This window comes from Symsagittifera roscoffensis, chromosome 7, assembly GCF_963678635.1.
Source record: "Symsagittifera roscoffensis chromosome 7, txSymRosc1.1, whole genome shotgun sequence".
NCBI lineage: Eukaryota > Metazoa > Xenacoelomorpha > Acoela > Convolutidae > Symsagittifera > Symsagittifera roscoffensis.
In genome coordinates this window covers 54874968-54896514 of record NC_087068.1, presented here as the reverse complement: position 1 = coordinate 54896514, position 21547 = coordinate 54874968, and the positions used below count along the sequence as shown (strand labels likewise).

The window sequence follows — 21547 nt, the reverse complement described above, 5'->3', positions numbered from 1 at the left end:
CAAAATAGTTTGATCCGTTTGTGGAACTAATTCCCAGACATTATTGTCGATCAGAGAATTATATTCATCCTGCATTGCTTTTTTCCAATTGGGGTTAGAAAGTGCATCGTTAGCATTTTTTGGCAAATTATCAACATAAAAAGTTGCATCAGCTAGCCAACACTCATCAAAAATTGTCTCATTTCTAAAAAATGAAATCTCAGGCGCATTTAATTGTTTGATCCGTTCGCTGCGGCGTAATTGATCATTTTCAAGGTTTCCGCCATTAACATTATCCGCAGAATTTTTCTCAGAAATCTCAGAATAGTTTTCAACGCTTATTTCCAATTCCCGTCCAGAATCATTTTCATCGTCATTTTTGAAAGGAAAAACTTTTTCATCAAAAGTAACATTTCTACTCTCCAAAAATTCAAAGTTTCCATCAAGCTCAGTTCCTACTATATAACATTTACTGTTCAGACTATATCCAAGCAGAAATCCTTTCACGGCCCTTGAATCAAGTTTTTCCATGTTTACTTTTTCGACAAACATATATGCAGCACAACCAAAAATTTTTACGTGTTTCAAATCAGGTTTGCTTTGGAAAAATTTTTCGTATGGGGTTACCCCAATTGCAGAATGATAAACTCGGTTTTTCAAGTAGAAAGCTGTTTTCAATGCAAAAGACCAAAATTTCTTTTCCATGCTGGCAGTTTGTAAAAGACATCTAGTTATTGCCATTACACTACCCCAAGTTCGCTCTATTTTACCATTTTCCTCTGGTGTATAAGGCGCAGAAAATTCAGTTCTTATGGCATTATCAAGACAAAACTGTTTAAACTTTCCAAATTTGAACTCTTTTGGATTATCACTAGCTATTGTTTTTGGTTTACCATAATCCGCTATGAACTGTTTGAGCATCTGAGTGCTATCACTTTTATTTTTCAATAAGTAAACCGCAGAAAATCTTGTGTAGGAATCAATAAAACCTATTGCGTACTTAAAATTGTCTACAGATATCGTATCAATTGGTCCCAAAATATCCGTATGAACAATTTCTAGTTTTTCTGTAGCTCTAGTCCCCCAAACTTTTGGTATCGCTTTCCGCTTAGCTTTTTCAGTTTGACAATCAACACAGTTATTATGTTTCTTTTGGCTAAATTTAACTCCCTCCGTTAGATTTTCTAATTTCTTGATGTCATCAAAATTATTATGACCAAGCCGTTTATGCCAAATTTCTATGTCCGAAACAACCATTGCAACATTTTCCACAGAGTGTTCATTTGCCAGTTCAATTTTCATTTTGAAAAGATCTCGTTGATTTTGAAGCAAAATTTCAGAACTATCTGGTAAAATTATTCTGGGACAAACATCATCAAACATTACATCAGCTTTATTTCTGTTAAGTTTAGATACAGAAACTAAATTTGCCGTATACGTAGGTACAAACACAGTATCTTTCAGTTCTATAGTTATCAATCGACCATCACTTGTTTGAACTTTAAACGTTACTTTTCCCTTTCCCACAATTTTTGAATTACTTCCATTTGCACAGCCAACATTTCCATTAATATTCGTATCAAGTTCCGTAAAAAATTCGCGTGTTTTAAACATATGCGCAGAGCAACCGCTATCAATCAAGCAAAATTTGTCGGAATTTACGCCAAAATCATTGTCATTAGAATGAAAACTGAAAAAGTCGACAGTGTTTTCATTTTCTGAAGTAAAATGGCTTTTGTTTTGTTGATTTTTTGATGTAAACCGTTTTTGATGGCTGCTATTTGAATGGTTATTTTGGGTATTTTTCCTACAATCTCTAGCAAAATGTCCCATTTGATTGCAATTGTAGCATTTTATGTCTTTCTTGCAATCCTGTTTTCTATGACCTTGCTTTCCGCAACTGTAGCATTTAATAGTTTTATTACTAAAAAACGTTTCATTTGTTGAATTTTTCTGCAAAAAAGTCTTGCTTGTTTCGGCAAAATTTGACAAATCTCTTTTAATCTCGTCCAAGCTTTTTGCATCTTTCGAAAAATTCACCACAGTTGTAAAATTATCAAATTCTTTTGGTAGTCCTTTTAAAAGCATTGCAATCATCATTTTTTCAGAAATACCCTCTCCCGCTTCTTGTAGATTCATTTGCAAATTTTCCGATCTAAGTATGTAGTCCTTAATCGATTCGCTCGCCTCTAATTTCAAATTAGAATTTTCATTTAACATTCTTTGAACACGTGGTCGTTCCGTACTTTTAAAGTAGCTTTGCAGCCGATTCCATGCCGCTGAACCATCTGGTTTATCGCGTTTTATTAGCATTACAGACTTTCGATCAAGGCATTGTATTAATTCACACCACAATTGTTCTTTTCTATCATTAACATTAGTCTCATTTTCACTACTTCCTGGAACATCTGTTCCCTTCAACGTTTTCTTTAAATTCAAAAGAACTATACGAGCTTCAAATTGCTCAGCAAAATACTCCCAATCATTTTCATTTCCCGAAAAAGTCAATTTTTCTAATCTTGTTTGAATACTTCGTGCCATGGTTAAATGTCACTTCAAATTTCGAATTGTAAAACTTCTCTTTCAAAACTTCTCTTTTCTTTCAAAACTTCTATTTTCAAAGTTGTAATTCATACAACCAATTCTTTTCTTTCTCTTGAAATCCTATTCATACAAACCACCGTAGAATTTTACTCTCTGATGCTGTCAGGCGTAGAGTCTCAATTCTTCACGAAATCGCCCATAACCTCTTAGGGTCCATAAATTGAAATAGCAGCGAAAGATTTAATTGAATGAATTAGTTTCCCATTTTTAGTATCAAGAGATTAAAGATCATGACTTCAGAGATTATTCACATCGGTATGAACGAATTATTACTTCAGATGAAAGTCAATTGGTTTTAATTAGACAGTGTGCTAAATATATATAATGCACAGTTGAAAAGGACTTTGCATTGATTTACGAGCAGAGCAGCCTTGTTTAATTTTAAGGTTTTAAACTCGATTATCAGTAAAAGTGATATTTTTCAAAAATACAATAAGTAGAGCCGTCATATCTTTGGTTCAGTCCAAAATGTCAAGGGGGTGGGGACAATTCGTTACTGGGTACCATAGGGGGTAGTGAGAGACATCCAAGATTTATTTAAAGCATGATTCAAATATGAAAAAAGGATCTTTGCTGAAAGAAAGCTACAAGCTACTCGTGAAATTTCTGGGTTGACCATCTTAAAAAATGCCACTATCTTAGAGCTTAGAAAAGGATAGTGCTTCTAGTTTTATAAAAACTACAAGACGACTTTCGGTCATACAAGTTCTCGAATGTTCGAAATGATAATGATTGAATTTGGTTGTGGTTTGAATTTGCAGCCGGAATCTTCTAGAAGGAAAAAAACTTTGAATGAGACAAAAACTAGTCCCAGTGTGAGTCTGACTCCACAGGCTAAAAAGAAGAAGGCACAAGGTCACAAAGAAAGGAAGAAGAAACAACAAACAGGTCGGAAATTTAATTTCTTGAGTTTAAGAGTTAACACAGAGTTATCAAAGAGTTAACAACTCTCTCAGCGGTTAAAGTAAATAAACTTCGCGTGTTTGAACAATTTTCTGTAAGCTCAATCAGTTTCTAAAACAAACTTGATTTCATCAAATTTTATAAAAAAAATAAACAGCAGCAACTTTTTTGTACTGATAAACAATTTTCCGTTGTATGAATAGTTTGACAATCATTTTCAATGCAATGTGCTCAACCTAATATCTTTGTTATTTTTTAAAAAGTTTTTTGTTCCAACTTTTGTAACGAAAGTAACATAATATTTGTGCTCGGGTGGTTTTTTTTTCTTCAGACAAAAATCATTTTTTTAACTCGCCATTTTGACGCATTTTGGTTGCCATGCAAAAGGTATTGTTGTCGTGAGCCTAAATTTCAAAAGAAATTTCACCTGTGGTACTTTTGTATAAAGTTATGGGGGTTTAAAGATTGCCATTTTGGCCAATTTGGAACAATTAACGCGCGATATACTTCGCGCTATTAATTCGTTCCAAATTGGCTGACGGAAGCTTATTTGCCATAAATGATTTGTAACTAGGAGCAAAATTTATCATTTTGTACTCTATATGGTGTGTGGGGTAATAATTTTCAGTTTATGTTTGTAACATTTAAATTTTTTATGTTATTACTGCTCCATAGACTTTAAAAGGCAGTCGGAACATTCAGGACTTCGCCCTGATACGAGCAGTCTTGTTGATTTTGTTTTGAGAATCCGCCTTGAACTATAGTTTTTTCAATCGTGTTTTGACCAGAGAAAAACTACCCGGGTCGATGTAATCAGCTCATTTTATGTTTTGACCGTCTCGACCAAACATCGTAATGTTTCGACCGTCTCAACCAAAATTCGGTATGTTTCTTTCGTGCTCGAGTTATGTTTCGACCGCTCTCGAGGTATCTCTCGACCGTGTTCGAAGTATCTTTCTACCGTGCACGAGGTATGTTTCGACCGCGCTCGAGGTATCTTTCGACCGTGCTCGAGGTATGTTTCGAGTTTGCGCTCGACCGAAACCCCCTGTCTCGACTATTCTTCTCACATGTGTTCGACCTTGAAAGTCAAAAAATAAAGTGAGCACCTCGACCCGGGTACATGTCGCCGAAATATTATGTTTCATTAAGGATTCAAAATTGATGCTTCAAAAACCATTCAAGACATAATTTTTTCTATTGCTAAACTTTCTACGTCATTTGCATTTATTTAACAAGGAGGTATTTAATCCAATTTTCGAAGGAAAAAAAACGGAATGTTTCAGCTTGGTTTGCTTTTGTTCAGACCAAATTTTTCTTGTCAGTAATCAAAGTTTGATGATTAGTACCACCGCATTTTTTCATTTAAAAAATAAATCAATCGCTTCTGTACCAAAATCAATAAACGGTCCCATTTGTTTCAAAATAGCATAACATAAAAGTACAGTTACGAAAACTTATTTTAGCCGAGAGATAACAAGTATGCTCAGATAACGGTTTTTAACAGGTCAGAATATATACATGAGTTCACACAAGTTTTTGTAAAACTGCCTGAATTCTAATAAATTTTACAAGTTAACATTTGCAGTTTAAGAAAAAAAATTCTGGCCGGAAAAAAAATTTTCATCTATCAAAAAAGTAAAGGTCACTAAATGTAGCTTAAGAATCCAATCACAGACGTCACAGACTATATGAAAGAAGCAACAAGTACACAAAAAAAGCCGAAAAAAAACAATAAAAAGATTTCAAAGTTTTGAGTTAAAAATCTGTCAACGGTTAAAACAAACAAACGTTGCTTGTTTTTCTTAATATTCTGCGCGCTCATCTAGTGTCTGACTTATTTCTACTTCAATCAGTCCGATTTCAGAACTTTGTTGGCGCTTGCTCTACAAGAAGTTTATCTAAAAGCATTAAATGGTCATCATTTTTTGCTGAAGATCAAATTGTACGACTTTATAATGAACTTGCAAAAAAATCTCAGGTACTGTAAAAAAATCTCTGATACTTCATGATGACTTGGACTTAAATATTTTCTATCTAAGGAAGGTAAAAGCACTTTTGCGTGCACTGGAATAGTATTCGGGATAGAAAAATTCAATTTCAATCCCCAAAAATTAATCTAATTAGAAATTTAATTTAATTTCTTAAAATAGTCAAAAAATTGTTGAAACTATGAGTGCAAAATGAAAAAAAATTCCATCTGCGAACCTACAATTAGGAGTAATTGAAGTGTGCTGTAATAATACTAATGCGTAGCGTGTTCAGCGTGCTGTTTTAGCTGATATTTCTGTTTTGAGGTGAACTAATTGAAAAACCTCACACTAAAAAAGAGGAACTTTTAATTCGGGTCAGTTTGAGTATTTAATTTTCAAGCTTATTCATGTACCAAAACCAATCACCGAAATGGTCAAGTGATGTGCTAAATTAAGGTGCTTTCAGCCATGATTCAATTGACATTTTTTTGTGATTGCCCAAGTGTCAGGAAAAATAAGCTTAAATATTTGATTTTTCGTTCAATGTCGAGCGAGTAAAGCAATCGAGTAACAATCGTTCTATGCAAAAATAAGTTTTACTGGACTTTTAGGCCAAAAAGCCTCAATTTAACTTTAAAGAAAATTAGTTTGAAAAATATCAACTAAATATCAACTTGGCAATAAATTTTTTGGGGGCTTTGAATTTCTGAAACAACAACATCACACACTAAAACTGACACTGAATTGAACAAAAGAAAAAATAAAAAAACATTTGTTCAAATGAATGTGGTCGGAACATTCTGTGCTACTTGCACAGTAACCGGCTATCTTTGTTTCACTTTATAATTGTTGTCGCATATGAGGGTTGATTTTTTTGTGCTCAAAGTTTTCTCTTTTTGAAATTTTTATCAATTTCGTTTGATTTAAGAAAATTGAGTCTCTGAAAATTGTTTTGGAAAAATTACAAATTCAACAGTTTTTATATGTTGTTTTCAGTAGGTGAAAATTTAAAAAATTAAAAATTTCAGGCCAATTTCTGATCAATCTGATCAAAAAGAAGCGTCAAAGATCTTCTCTTAAAATTTGACAAAAGGTTACTTTTTCCAAAAAAAAACGTCAGATTTTAAATATCGTAGCATTACGAGGCCAAAATGTGCTTCAGATAATTGCACAATTTAGTGTCGGTTTGTTCCCGAATCCCAGCAACAAATATTTATGCTTGATCCAAAATTTAAGTGAATTCCACTTGCAAAAATTTCTTAGATTCCGTGTACAAATGCTAGTGACGTAAAATTTGTCGGCATATTGGTTTCTTATTGCAGATTCTGCAACGAGCTATTTTGGCTAATTATTCCGGATTCCACAAAATAAGCGAATTTTGCAAAATTTTTGCAGAATCTGCAAAATGTAAGCAAATTCCACAAAACTAAATTGATCGCAATTTTGTTTGTTATTCTGACCTAAACTAGTCTTTCCCTTGCGCAAATATTTAAGAGCTATAGCTAGAGTTTTTATCTAGCAGAAGCTAAAACTAAGAGCAGGAAATAAAACCATTTCAGTGGAGTCAATTTTTATTTTTTAAACCTTGAACCAAAACTGTCGATGTAACCCTTTTGCGTTTGAAATAAATGGAATTTATTAATAATTCTGCATTATAATCCATAAAACAATCTACCTCAAATTGTTTTCATTCTCGCAGTATTTCAGACCGGAAAGGTGGTCATTCTTTCAGTGTTTGAGATTTAGTCGTTAAGTTCAAATTGTTGGCAGTAAAAAAGATTAACCTGTTGAACAGTCTTGCTGATGATCTTCAAATTAGGTTCAAATTAAAATTCAAGACGTGTGTCATGTCATGTATGGTACCGGAATCAGCAAACAATTGCGGATTCCACATAAATTTTGCGAATTCAGCTTACACACTGCGGATTCCGCCGAAGTTGCCGATTCCGCAACAGCTCAGTTTTACTATGCCTTTTTTATGGTTTTTTTTCTGGTTTCCACAAAATGGTGTTGCGAATTCCACCAATTCAACTACATTCGGACCAATTTTCAGTGATTTGGCTATTTATTTGTGGAATCCAAATCAGCAAAGAAGAATAAAGATAAAAGCACCCTTGTCTTCACTAAAGCCGTTTTCATGAATGTATTGGAAAAATTTTTCCGATTATACAATCCAAACTTAAGAGAAACTTAAAATGGTTAGCATGTTTTGTTGAAGATGAAATTGCATGCCTTTGTTTTAAACTTCTGAGTGAACGTGAGGTTGTAGAAAGTTCTCAGATACTGTAAAAAATCCCCGATACTTCATAAAGACATGGGTTTAAACATTTCTTCTGTAAAAGAAAAGTAAACGCACTTTTACTAGGGGTAGAACAGTACTTGTCATAGAAAAATTCCATTTCATTCCTCTAATTTTTGTACAAACGGTACTGTATTTTTGATACAACTAAGACTCATTTTTCTTGTTTCGTTTTGGTGAAGGTGGGATAAATTTTTTGCAATTTTCTCCTTCAAGTCTAAGAATTGTTTCAACTATGAGTTGAACGTTAAAAGAAATTCTATCTGCGATATTTCAAATTTGGGTAGTGAATGCTTGCCATAATAGCATAAACGTGTAGCGTGTTTGGCGTGTTGTATTCTCTAAGATATCTAAGTTGAGATAACCTATTCGAAGAAAACAAAACCTATTAAAAGATGAAAACTTTCATTGTTTAGTTGAGAGGATTGTGGGAGGGAATGTTTCTTTTTTTTTAAATTTGATATTTTTAATTTTTTTTATTTTTGTTTGATATAAACAAAATGCGGAACTGCAGAATGAACTGTGAAAATTTCCTTTTTCAATCAGTAGCAGTCTTAGCGGGGGGCGGATGTGCCTTTTTCCCCCTCAGGGATTCGATCAATGCCGACACAAAATGTCTTCCTTTGTATTATTTTATAATATGCATTTTTGGCTGACGCAACCTGAAATTTTTGCTATTTTTGCCTACATTCAACAATTTTGAGAAAGAAGCACGCGCCGAAAAACAATCGTTTTTCGGTCCAAATTTTCCAAAAAGTGCAAAAAACGCTTTTTTGGCCTGTTTTTTGAGATTTTGACTGCGGCGCAGAATATTTGGACAAAACAGGGTCTTTTTAATGCTTTGGAAGAGCTCGGAAACTCAATTGAGTCAATCGAAAAAAAGCTCGACGAAACTTCAGACGGCCCACCTAAAGAAGATCTTAGTTCCGCCCCTGATTTCAACTGTTTTTATACGCTGTTTTTCAGTATGTGAAAGCTTAATTTTCTGTTAGGGTTGTTGTTTGACCAATATGATCTAGAAGGGGAGCTATGAAAACTCTTCTTCCAATTGATAAAAAATGCCTTTTTGAAGGAATTTTTTTAAAATGAAATATTTATTATTGTAGTGTATTTAATCACAGTTTTTCAAAGAATAGGTAAACTGAAACTTCAGTTGAAATATTTTGATCAACAAAATCTATTTGATAGTTTTTCACAAACAAAATGCTGATGCTGCGAAATTGTTCCGGCCTTTTTTGTTCCGATTTTCGAAGAAAACTGAATTTTTTATGCGTGTTCTGGTTTTTTTTCAGTCAATTTGGCCTCAATCGAAATAATAGTTTTGACAAATAAATATGCCCTATTGAAGATATTCACTCCCTGAAATCAAATACTAAAAGATATTTTACCTCTGATATTTTTTTTGCAAAATTCTGGGGGTTTGAAAACTGACATTTTAGCCATGCTCGGGACTATTTTATCGTAACGCGAATCGAAACGGGAAAGCGTAACGCGAATTATTTATGCGTGATGAATTATCCCGCACAACATAATTGTTCTAATTTCATTTGAAGCTCGCTAAGTTAATTAGCCGTCTTAATCTCGTGTGACTAATATTTTCACACTTGTTCTTTGATATTGCCCTATGTTTATAGTTTTTCAATATTTTCTTTTCCTAAATACTATTTGATATGGATTAGGGGGCAGTCGGAACGTTCAGGGCTTTGCCCTGATATACGGGCAGTCTTTTTACAAATCAGCAACGCTTGTTAAATTCATTGCTTACAGTATAATGATTTAGATGAAATGATTCACATAGCTACCATAATTTCAACTTTCTGAATGTCTCAATAAATTTCAAAAAACTGCATCAAAATAGTTTTAAATTAATCTGTTCAACACAATTTAACAAAAATATTTTAATCTAATAATGTTATTCGAACTAAATCAAGACTTGATACCTCAATTTTTAGACTCAAGCAATTTTATATTCTCTGTCTATATTCTGGCTAGCGCAATTTTTTTTAGTCTGAGGGAATTTGCAAAATAATTGCTACCTGATTAACCAAAATTAATGATCATTTTGCCACTTTGACTGATAGTTCAATTAAAATATAATTTTTACCGCAGGAAAAAATAAATTCAAATTTCCATTTTGAAACCAAATATCTTCTTTCTCGATACCTATTGTAGACACCAATTAGGAATAGTTTTTGCTTCAGGAAGTTATAAAAAAAGCTAACTTACACCATTAAACGATATATCTAATTTCTTGGCGGCGATACTATTTCGATTTCCTAATTTCAACACCAGGGACAAAATTTTACAGACTAGCTTGACAAGAAAATTGTCAGTTTACCAGCAGCTAATTTAGGGGGTGGGGGGATTGTGTACTGTAGTGTTTTGAAAGAGCTCGTAAAATCAATTTGATAGGCCTTAAAAGGTTGACTAAGTTTCCATTATTGAATTTTTGAAATTCCGACACGCTCCCCCCCCCCCCCGAAAAAAATCTTAGATCCGCCCTACTTACTAAATAATTTGCGAATACATGATGACACTTTTAATTAATTTATTGACAAAATTTGGCATTTTTTCACACAACTTCAGTGTCAGTTCTTGCATGCAGGTTAACTTTCCGCGTTCTTCTAGACGCCTTCCCAGTTGGCCGATCTTCTAGTTTAAATAGCACCTTCAAAGATCGTCTAACTTGACACTCGCTGTCTTTCGGCTGTGTGAGCAAAGATTCCGAATTATCTGTTTCTGGCACTTTTTTCCTTCGTTTGCGAACACATTTTATAATTTCTGTGAATTGTTCTCGGAATAAACTTTCGCTTCGGGCGTAGATGAAAAAAGTGAGCGAGAAATAGATGGCAAGTAAAAATTTAGACATATGTAAGCTAAAAACAGACAGCATATTGTAGTTGAAGTCGTCTTCCAATCTCGGTTCGAGAAAGTGAAGATAGCCATGGGTTCCCGTGAAGAAACGACTGCAGATTATGAGCAGGTTGTAGCTCCCGGATAGAGCCCCGATTTGAGACATGACAGTTTCTTCGTGTTCGTTTTCAATCTGGTTACGACGAAGTTTCTGTCGCCTAGAACAAAGCAAAGAGTTCAAAAAGCTGTTTAAAAAAGTTCCAATTAATTAGTTAGTCAGTTATGTTTTTAACTTCACAAAAAAAGTTTGGGGAAATTTCGATTTTACGATGTTTTTCTGAAATTTCTATGAGAAAAGAGCAAGAAAATCAGGTTTATATTAAATTTATAAATTTTGGATATATTTTTTATTTTTTCAATAGTATTTCAAACAGTTAAGCCGACAACCGTTTTAAATTTTTTTGAAAGAATTTGAAAGGACTTGTCGTAGAAACTTATGCACTTGCCGTTTCTTTCTGATGTACACTTGAAAGAAAATGAAAGCGATCAATGGAACTAGAGCGAACAAAAGCACTGCGTAGATTGAGTAGAATCTCTCCAGTCTGGTGCCCCTGACGACGTTGCTGAACCAGACTCGTTTGTTGAGAGGGTGGTATCCGAAGAAGACAAAGTCAGTTGTGCACAGACACCCCGTGATTGCATAGCAGATGGCCGCTGCCTACACAAAATAATTATTGGATCAAGTTAACACCCCTTCCCCTCCGCCACCCATTGGCTACAACCACAAATACCCCCCCCCCCTCCCCCACCCATTGGTTACAACCACGAATACCCCCCCCTCCACCCATTGGTTACAACCACGAATACCTCCCTCCCCCTCCCCCACCCATTGGTTACAACCACGAACACCCAACCCCCCCCCCCCCCCCCCCTTAGACCAAGTTGATATCTTCCGCTGCATATTTATTTTGGATTAAAACTGATTGGCGCTGCATGTAAACATCTCGTTTCTGATTGAGTGAATACGCTAACCAACAAACAAACTATCATCATCATCATCTTCCCTACAGTGTTTAATGGGCAATTTAAACGACCATTTTACACGAGGTAGAGGACATAAAGTATAATTAATACGATACACCGAATTTTATGCCAAAGCAAGAAAAAAGTTCTTCGACAATTCAATGACACCTTTTTAGCAAAATGTATGAAATATGTATGACATGTATTTTTTCATAGATTTAGTTTATGCAATTGTAAGATTAGCACTTTTAGTCTATGGAGGTCAACCCGGGGTAGGAGGGAGCAATATTCAGTTTTTTTGCCTAAAAATGTTATTCATCTTATGATTTACCAGTGCAAATTTTTGTTCATGGAGTGGGAAATACATAAAACGACTCTCCCCCCCCCCCCACTTCACTTAACTAACAATTTTATGGAGTAATAAGGAATCTTACAGGGTTAAGTATGAAGACAAAAAAAGTTTGCCATGACCCAATTAATCCGCATCAGGGGCGGATCTAGGATTTTCTCGAGGGGGCGGGTTTTCGAAAAAATTTCGAAAATTTTGACGACCTTTTTTTTAGGTCGATAAAATTGATTTTCCGAGCTCTCCTAAGCACTAAAGAGACGCTGTTTTGGCAAATTTTTGAAAAACCGGTTAAAAAAAGCCGTTTTTGGGCACTTTTCGAAAAATTTTGACAAAAAAATGCGTTTTTTTTGGCGCGCGCTCCCCCTCTGAGTTAGTATTATTGGTGCCCAAGGCGCCTTTAGAAAAAACTTAGGGTCAGTCGGCCAAAAATGGATTTCCTAAAAAGTACCAAAGGGGGACCCTTTGGGTCGGCAGTGTGTCGAATCCCTGAGGGGGGGGGGGGGGGTCCGCCCCCCCCCCTAAATCCGCCCCTGATCCGCATACCAATTTTTGTAACAATCGGATATTTGTGAACAAAAAAGATAGGAAAAAAAGCTCACAAGACCTAAGGCATTTTTTTTCCAGCATGGTTCGAGTAACCTCGAAAAAATCCCATAGGAAATCCAGTGCGATATCATATTATAGCCCTCAGGTCATGATTCTCATTTCGCTATATTTTTTGTTAAAAAAATTCAGTTAAGGTCGTGGAAAACAGTTATAAACTTAAGTCAATCGCACTGTTTTATCGGAAAAGGGTGAACGTAGAATACACTCCTAAGTTCAAGGCTGCCAAATATACTTAAACTCATTTTACAAAATAGGAAAAAAAAATTTCTTGTCATTGAAATCGAAGGTTTTTCTCTAGAAAGTAACCTTTCAACGTCTATGATTATTAATGCTAAACAATCAATATAAATCTTTTTTATGCTGCTTAAAACTTAGGTAAAATCTTAACGAGATGTGTGTCATTTATGGCAGCTCTTCAAAATTGTTCTGAAAAACCAAAAAAGCGTAAACCTGTATTACCCCGGTTTGAACTCCATAAACCAAAATACAAGTCATACAAATGCATAATCTAATTCTATAAAAAAATTGTTGTGTCTGTACAAATCAGTCCCATAGAAAACAGACCAACAAAAGCAGTCCGAAAAAGTATGAAATTGAACGAAAAAACAGTCCAATACAAAACAGTCCAAAAAACAACCCCAAGTAATAATTGCTCTAACAAAACGGGAGGCCGAGAATTGTCCTTTTATCAACAAACATAAACAACAAAATAGTGACCGCCTCAGTTGCGATCTTGCCAACAGAGGGCAGAACTGAATACGAGTAACTAATTAGAGCCGGTTATCGCCACCTAGCGGCGACCCGCGCACAGCGCGCCCACCGGCGACCTTAAACCGGACTGTTTTGTATCGGACAGTTGTTTTCCTTCGTTAAATAATTTTGGACTATTTTGTGTTGGACTGTTTTGTATGGGATTGTTTTGTATATGCACCGAAAAAATACAAACTAAACAAAAATCAAACATTTTGCTACAATGATGTCATCAACTTTTCAACGAAATGTTTTCTTACTATGCATTGTAAATACAAGACCGTCCAACCTTGGTGACTCACGTTTTGAGTAAAACCAAAGTCTTCGTCAGTTGTAATCGGTTACAACCACAACTCAAAAGTTTTATTAAACTTAAGAAAATGTCAAGTTTTTTAGTCTATGGAAAAAATCTAGTCTTAAAACTTCTATATATCAAAAATCTCTAATCATAGAGCTTTCATTCAATTTTCTATTCTTATCGAACTGCATGAAAGTATATGGTTAGCATATTTCCATAAATTAAAATTGTATGACTGGCTTTTTGGTCAACCCGGAACTGTTCTACTTTTTGTAGAAACGCATATGTCAGGCGCCGCAATTTAATTGTTTCAGAATCATTTCCAAATTCAAGTTAACCTTTTGGTTCAGATCAAAAATTGTGTAACTAGACAAGAAGTTTACATCGTTCCCCTCCAAAAATCGCCGTTTTTGTTTTGTTCTGTTTCGGCACACATTTTTAGTTGATGGCCAACGTGATTTGAGTAATATATGGAAATTAGTTTGCGCAATTTTTCCAGATTTCTTTCAACAAGAAGTGTCGGCAGCTAATTAATCCAGCTCGGTAATCGTTCCAGATTGAAGTGAGTCAAAACACTTTATCCTATACACACCTTTCACGACGAGAGTTTTTTCATCACAGGTGCTCAAAAACTTGACTCCTTTTCTTCTCATTTTCGGAAATTTCATTCCATTTTTTTTCTCTGCATTAACTAGCTCATAGACGGTTAGAAGCTAGAAGCAGCCAGAACATTCACCAGCTTTACCCTGATACTATTACTCTTTTTGTTTTTGGAATCTAACACGCGAAATAAATTCAAGGCATACTCGAAATTCAGGATGCATATTTTTCGCAATCACTTTAAAATATAGACTAAGTTGAAAATAAGTCAAATCTCTAATTTTCAATTTTTTGAACACTTTCATAAAGCAAACCTTTTAAAAAACAATAGCGAGAATATTTCGGGCTTATTGAACAGCAACTGAACATTGTTTGCTGTTTTAAATGGGTCTTAATTTGGGTCTTTTGGTTCAAGTGGGTCTTACTGCTTGTACTATTGGAAAAGCTACAAGCAGTAAGACCCACTTGAACTACCCACTTGAAAAAGAGCCACGCATATCCCGACCTGTGTTATGTGTGTCCCTATTTATAAAATTGTTGCATAGCCATTTTTCGTTTAATTTAAACACTATATATAGTATTCCTGCCTTGATTGGGTACTTGAGGTCCTGGTTGAGACTGACTCCGTGGTACACTGGGAAACGGAGAGAGAGGGCTCTGTCCCCTATGAAGGTGATTAGTAGGAAGTGGGAAGCCAGAATGGTCCAGTGGATCAGAAACAAGTTCAGTTGCGCGGAGAAGTCAGATCTGATTTCCACGCAGATTACACTGAAAAAAAAGACGGTTGCAAATAGTTTGGACAAACAAAATAAATTAAAAAGAGCCACCTGCCATTTTGCTGGCAGCACCTTTTTTGGTCAACAAAACTGAACAAAATGAATTAACCTAAAACTGCTCTTTTTTACGTCAGTCGAAAATCATGTATTTAAAAGGCATTTCAGCCTGTAAACCGTGTTGAAAAGTCTAGTTTTTAACGTAGACCGCTGGGTTTAAAAAGATGGAGCATGCTTTTCAGTTTGGTAATACATTTTGTGAGAGTTTAGCGAAGTTTAAATATAGTTTTATGATTCAACCGGAATGCGAACTAATTTTTTCAGACAGAGAAACAAAGAGTCAACGAATAACCGACTTTGCAGATAGCAACATTGAAAAAATTCAGGAATTTTGGGATTTTGACAAAATTTTACTGCATTTTATCGCGTTTTTGCGGCATCTGATAAAGCTGTGTCAAAAGATTCAATTTTCGCAAATGTAATCCTTCCATTTATCAAGTTACTGTTGGAGCCAAAGATAGTGTTCAATGATGGCTGCTCATCTGACAAAAAATAAAACTATCACAAAATAGTAATGACACATACACCGCATTCCTGGCGTATTTGGCAAAAGTAAGCAAAAGGAAAATAGTTCAGCATTCACAAAAACTTTCTCAAATAACTAAAGAACATGAAACAGGTCAAAACAAGCGCATCGTATCGTAATTTACCTGTTTCCGGGTACAGTATTCTACCGGAATTTTAAGCAGCTGGCTTTCGAATTCCGGAACCGGTTTTGTTCTGTTCTTAAATAAGAGAGTTTTTTGAAAAGGAAGCCTTTTTTGCTGGACAAGCTAGCCCTTTTTTTGAAATTAAACATCTCAAATTATTCGTAACATTCACCCATTAATAATTAACTACTAAGTTTCAGCGATGTTGGCAATTTAATTGACAGTTTAATTGATTTCAATCAAAGAGGTGCAATCATTTTGTTTCCGGCTATCGCATGATTCGAGAAAACCAAATTTCGGCCCTTACAGTAGAAAAAAAAACGGTCTTGCAGAGCAGAGTTTGAAAAAAAATCTTTAATTGAACGAAATTCTGATACGACTCTTACTAGATTCTTCCGAGAACCTTGGAAGATCTTAAAAGATTCTCATGAGATTCTTAAGATTCTTGCGAGTTTCTCGGAAGATCTTGAAAGATCTTACAATATTATTACAAGAATCTCAGAAGATCTTACAGGATTACAGCGAGATTCTTAAATCTTACAAAACCTTTCAAGAGTATTAGAAGTTCGTATTAGGTTTTTACATGAATCTTACAAAGTTCTTATAAGGGTCTTAAAGTTCTTGCAAGTTTCTTGGAAGATCTTCCAAGATCTTACAAGATTCTTACAAAGTTCTTGTAAGTTTTTACAAGATTCTTACAAAGTTCTTCTAAGATTCTTAAAGTTCTTTAAAAAATTTTGGAAGATCTTACATGGTTCTTACAAGATCTTACAAGACTCTTACAAGTTTCTCAGAAGATCTTACAGGATTCCAGCGAGATTTTTGGAAGATCTTACAAAATTTTTACAATTATCCCAGAAGATCTTACAGGTTTCCAGCGAGATTCTTAGATCTTACAAAATCATACAAGATTCTTAGAGGATCTTACAAAATTCTTGCAATGTTTTTACAAGATTCTTACAAAGTTCTTATAAGATTCTTAAAGTTCTTGAAAGTTTTTTAGAAGATCTTACAAGATCTTACAAGATTCTTACAAGATTCTCCGAAGATCTTACAGGATTCCAGCGAGATTTTTGGAAGATCTTACAAAATTCTTACAATTATCCCAGAAGATCTTACAGGTTTCCAGCGAGATTCTTAGATCTTACAAAATCATACAAGATTCTTAGAGGATCTTACAAAATTCTTGCAATGTTTTTACAAGATTCTTACAAAGCTCTTATAAAATTCTTAAAGTTCTTGAAAGTTTTTTAGAAGATCTTACAAAACCTTACAAGATTCTTACAAGATTCCTAGCAAATCTTACAAGTTTTCTACAACATTCCTACAAGATTGCCATAAAATTTTTACAAGATTCTTGCAAGATTTCTACGAGATTCTTACAAGATTCTTGTGGGTCTCTTGGAAGATCATTTAATATCATACAAGCTTCTTACAATATTCTCAGAAGATCTTATTATATTCTTGCGAGATTGTTAGAAGCCCTTACAAGATCTAACAAGATTCTTGGAAGATCTTACAAGATAGATCCCCATGTAAACTGTATAACTGACCCTTTGTAAAGCAAGAACATAGCCATAATTGGGGGTATGTTGGAGAGTGGGATTAGCAGTGCGAACACGTGGAAACTGCTGTCCACTTTAGAGGCCAGAACTAGCACCACAGCCAGTAGGTTGAGAAGAATTCCAAACAGTCCCGATAGAGGAAGAAGCACCTAAAAATTCAGGAATGGATCTAGAAATTTTGGGGGTTCCAAATCTTGGTTAATGCTCTTTGTTTAGTTCGACCAAATCACATTTCCAGGCTCAAGAATTATTTAAAAAAAACTATTTTACACTTCCCCTCCAAATCTGTACCTGTTGACAGAACACTATGCTACGAGCCCCTATTCCAAAAGGGGGGAATAGTTCAAGAGATGCCAAATATTTCAGTGTAACTACAAAACTCTAGGCTTATTTGAAATACTGGGAACAATGATTTGGTGGGGGGGGGGGCTATGTACAAAACGTGAAAAACAGTGTGCCACAAAGAGGGATAAGGATGGACTTTTGAACGGTGAGGGAGTTACATTTCTGGACGGGGAGCTTGGCAAAATAATTGTTTTTTTTTGTTTGTTTTAATGCTGTTAAACATTCATATTAAGAAAGCAATAAGAAAAATGAAATCAATTTTTCAATGCAATTTGTTAGTTGACGCAATTTGTTTTTTTTATTACTAAAAATTAGTGTTTGATATTTCCGTCAATTTTGCTAAATACAAAATCAAATATTGAATTCATACCGTGGTGAGCGTCCATGTTATATTGGGCAGATATGGGAAAAGCTTGTCCAGGCAATCCATCATCAGATCTATTGCCAGACTTTCTTTTTATTTGAACTCTGTTTTTCTGCTCTTCAACTTTTCGTCTCTCTGACTGTCAAATGATGGAACACATTGACCCATTGTAACGTCGTAGTGAATGGAAGAGGAAAAATAATGAAAGTAAGCAGGATATGCTAAGAAAAAAAACAATAGTTTAACTAAGTTCAATTACAATGCTTTTAGCCTTAATTTCCAGCCAATAACAGCTTCGAAGAATTAAGTGTTAGAAAATTACGCAAAAAAGTGTTTTTTTTTGGTTTCCCGGGGGCGAAAAATTACAAAAAGCGGGGGTAGATTAGAGTGATTAGGATTATGTTCAATTTCGATGTATTGCGTGAACAGGAAATCAGAAACAGAAACTACGTTTCTCGGGGTAATTTTTTGCGGATTCCCGTCATAAAAATGCTGAAGGGAAGGAAAAGCTATCAGTTTATCTAAGTATACGCAATACTTGTAGTGACAAGAAATATAATGATTTTTAATAAAATTACATGGTGATGATAAGCGAAAGTTTATAACTGGAAAGCGACAGGATATAACCAACTGAATCAATCTGTAGTGGAAGAAATTAATTTTTCAAAAAAAGCATTTCTTTCCCAAAAGAGATTACATATATAGTGATTATAACTACATAGAGTACAAAGTCCCGTTCAAACATAACAACCGCTCGTTGAAATTTTTGTTGAAGGAAAAATTATTCATTGAAATGAATATTTTCTTGCCAACTATATTGGAGTCTGAATAGCCAAAAATTCCGACCAGTTTTTCTCGTCTTAACCAATGTCAAAGACGTTTAAAAACATACCATTTAGTCTTATGACCTCCTTTCACGCTTTAGACTATGTTTTAAAATGTACAAAAATTGTTTTTTTTGTAATTGTAAGTCTGAAAAATTTCATTATTACTATTATTATTTATATGATACCTAGAAGCTACCTAAAAACGGGTAAAAAGCCCCGCCCTTTTTCCACCTTTTTTCAGTGACGAGGTCGAAGCAACAAGCGGAGCAGATTTAATTTTCGGTCATCATCATTACCATAAAAAATCGTTAAAAACCATAATGAACTGTTCTCAAGTGCGGTTTGTTACAATGATTGAGTATACTTTTCAATTCACCAACTGACGAAATTGAACGGATGCTGAAGGCTTTACAACCAATATAAAAAAACTAATTTTGTGAGGGGAAAATGGAAAGACCGAAAATACGCTTCAAGAAAAAAAAGAACCATTCAAGGAAGTTAAAAAAAATAAACCAAGTAGATTGAATCGGGTTTAAAACCACTTCACTTTTTTATCAACCATTTCCTTGTCAACTCTGTGTATTAGATTAAAAAAGTCGAGTATTAAGGAAACAAAATTTTCTCAACCATTTCTTTTTTATTATCATAGCAGAAATTTGAAAAAAAAAATCTGCTTCTTTTAAATATATATTTTTGTAATTTCTGCATTTTTTTTCGGTGCGAAGAGAACTGAAATAAAACTCAATGGAAAAAGGCAAAAGTGGCTGATGTGAAAGCGACTGTAGCAGGAAATTAGGAGTGACACAGCCTGTAATTGAATCCTCTTCAAACGATTATTTAGTTCAAAAAGCCAACTATCAATGGGTGTTTATTCGATACTTTGAGACCACCGATAAAACATTTTCTTAAGCCGAATAATGATAAAAAAACCCTCTAATCCCTACTAGCTTTTTGTTTAACTTGTTTACAAAAAACGAAGGCGAACAAGGTTACTCTCCTTTCCATGACAAAGAACAAGAAGAAAATTTAGTCTAAACTTCTTTTAGTCACACCCAGGGTCGGATCTAGGATTTTCTCGTGGGGGGCGGCTGAAAATTTTTTCGACCTTTTTTTTTAGGTCGACCAAACTGTTTTTTCGAGCTCTCCCAAAGCTCTGTTTTGTCCCTCTTTTGGCCAATTTTATGCGGCAAAATTTTGAAAAAACAGGCCAAAAAGGCGTTTTTAGGCACTTTCTGGAAAATGTTGACCAAAAAATTGCGTTTTATAGGTGCGCCCCCACCCCCCTCAAAATTAGTATATATTGGCGCCGAAGGCGCCCTTAGAAACATTTTAGGGTCCAACACCAAAAATGGATATTGGAAAGTAGTACAAGGGGGGACCCTTTGGGTCGGCAGGGGGTCGAATCCCTGAGGGGGAGGGGCGTCCCCCTCCCCTAAATCCACCCCTGGTCACACCGTAAAATTTAAAGGGTAAAATTGATATATCACCGAATAGTTCGAAGATTTATGAACTCGCGAAAGACATCTAGTTAACAATCTCCGCCTATCGAGAAGGGGGAGATTATTAAGCAGATTTAATTAATCGAATTTTTGACCAATCAGAATGCACTAGAGTTAGAATTCTTAATACGAATCTCTAGTGTTAATTTACTTCAATTATTTACAGAACCAGCGGATTTAGGGGCGGAGGCGGGGGTGGACGTCTCGCCTTCAGGGATTCGGCCCCCTGCCGACCCAAAAGAAAAAAGAAGGCTGAGCCATTTTTTAATTCAGGCTTTTGAGACCACAAAAATACGCTGCCACATTGAAAAAACGGGAACAATTTTTTATTTCGATTTTTTATTGATTCAAATTTTAAAAATATAAATTTCAATTTGTTTATACTTGCTAATTAGTTATTCTTGCTTGCGTGACAGTTTTCTGGTTTGTAAAATTAGTTAGCATTACGTTTGCAAAGTTCTTAAGCTCACGTGAATTCCCGTGTCCAACAAAACTTCTAATCGAGATAGAAATTTTTTATTGATCATTTAATCTAAATTTAGTTTTTTTTTCGCACAGAAGTTACGTATTTTTCATCTAACTTTAAAAGTATACAGTTTCGGGGAAAAATCATTTCACTGCTCAACCGCAACAAGATAAACATCCTTCGAGTATACACAATAGGAACACAAGGCAAGTTAACACTTGTTATAACAAATATTGCTTTGCTTTGGTTTGCTAATACTTATTGTAAAGATCAGGTTATGGCCTAGCGGTTAGCACAACCGTCTTTCCAGTGGTAGATCGGGCGTTTGAGCCACACTGGGAGAGGTTTTTAGCTAGAAATAGCCTTGACTTAGCTTATCTCCGATCTCCCTGCTATACTTAAACAATTCAAAAATAATTTCTGGCCAGATATATAGATTAGAAGTTAAGTATTTCTTGTCAGAATTAAAGAATTTGTTCAGTACGGGTATTTGCCCGAGTCAATTTCTCACAGGTCAATTTTTCCTCTCCAACATATCAGACATGACTTTTGGTTCTATATATTTTGTCTCAGAACTAGGACTTGAATCAGAGTCTTTGTCGGCAAAAAAAATTTTAAAGAGCTTTTCACGGAAAAAAGGTATCGATCGAGTAAGCTTCAACAATGAAAAACGGAATCGCTAAAACTTGCTTAGATTGAGCTGATACTAAAAAACCGCCAATTAGTCAATTGTGTCGTTGCGTTTTTGACGTCGAAAACAT

The 21547-nt window shown here is 34.8% G+C and overlaps 2 protein-coding genes across 8 annotated transcripts in view; one reads left to right on the top strand and one right to left on the bottom strand.

Annotated features, from left to right (window-relative positions):
- Positions 1-21547, top strand: part of LOC134851132 (uncharacterized) — a 131704-nt gene that overhangs the window by 53849 nt on the left and 56308 nt on the right. The window contains exon 13 of the mRNA XM_063867077.1: positions 3345-3471. Within this exon, the coding sequence (XP_063723147.1) occupies positions 3345-3471 (127 nt within the window). The remainder of the gene's footprint in view (positions 1-3344; positions 3472-21547) is intronic.
- LOC134851133 (uncharacterized) overlaps positions 10244-21547 on the bottom strand; it is a 56043-nt gene continuing 44739 nt past the window's right edge. For 4 of the 7 annotated variants that reach the window (XM_063867081.1, XM_063867078.1, XM_063867079.1 and 1 more), the window contains exons 2-6: positions 18001-18215; positions 17274-17434; positions 14825-15005; positions 11118-11329; positions 10244-10829 (exon numbers count right to left, since the gene is read on the bottom strand). In XM_063867081.1, the coding sequence (XP_063723151.1) occupies positions 10331-10829; positions 11118-11329; positions 14825-15005; positions 17274-17434; positions 18001-18063 (1116 nt within the window). In that variant the 5' untranslated portion in view covers positions 18064-18215 and the 3' untranslated portion in view covers positions 10244-10330. Of the gene's footprint in view, positions 10830-11117; positions 11330-14824; positions 15006-17273; positions 17435-18000; positions 18216-19117; positions 19455-21547 lie in introns of those variants that run through there. The other 3 variants (XM_063867082.1, XM_063867083.1, XM_063867085.1) reach the window with 3 other exon arrangements.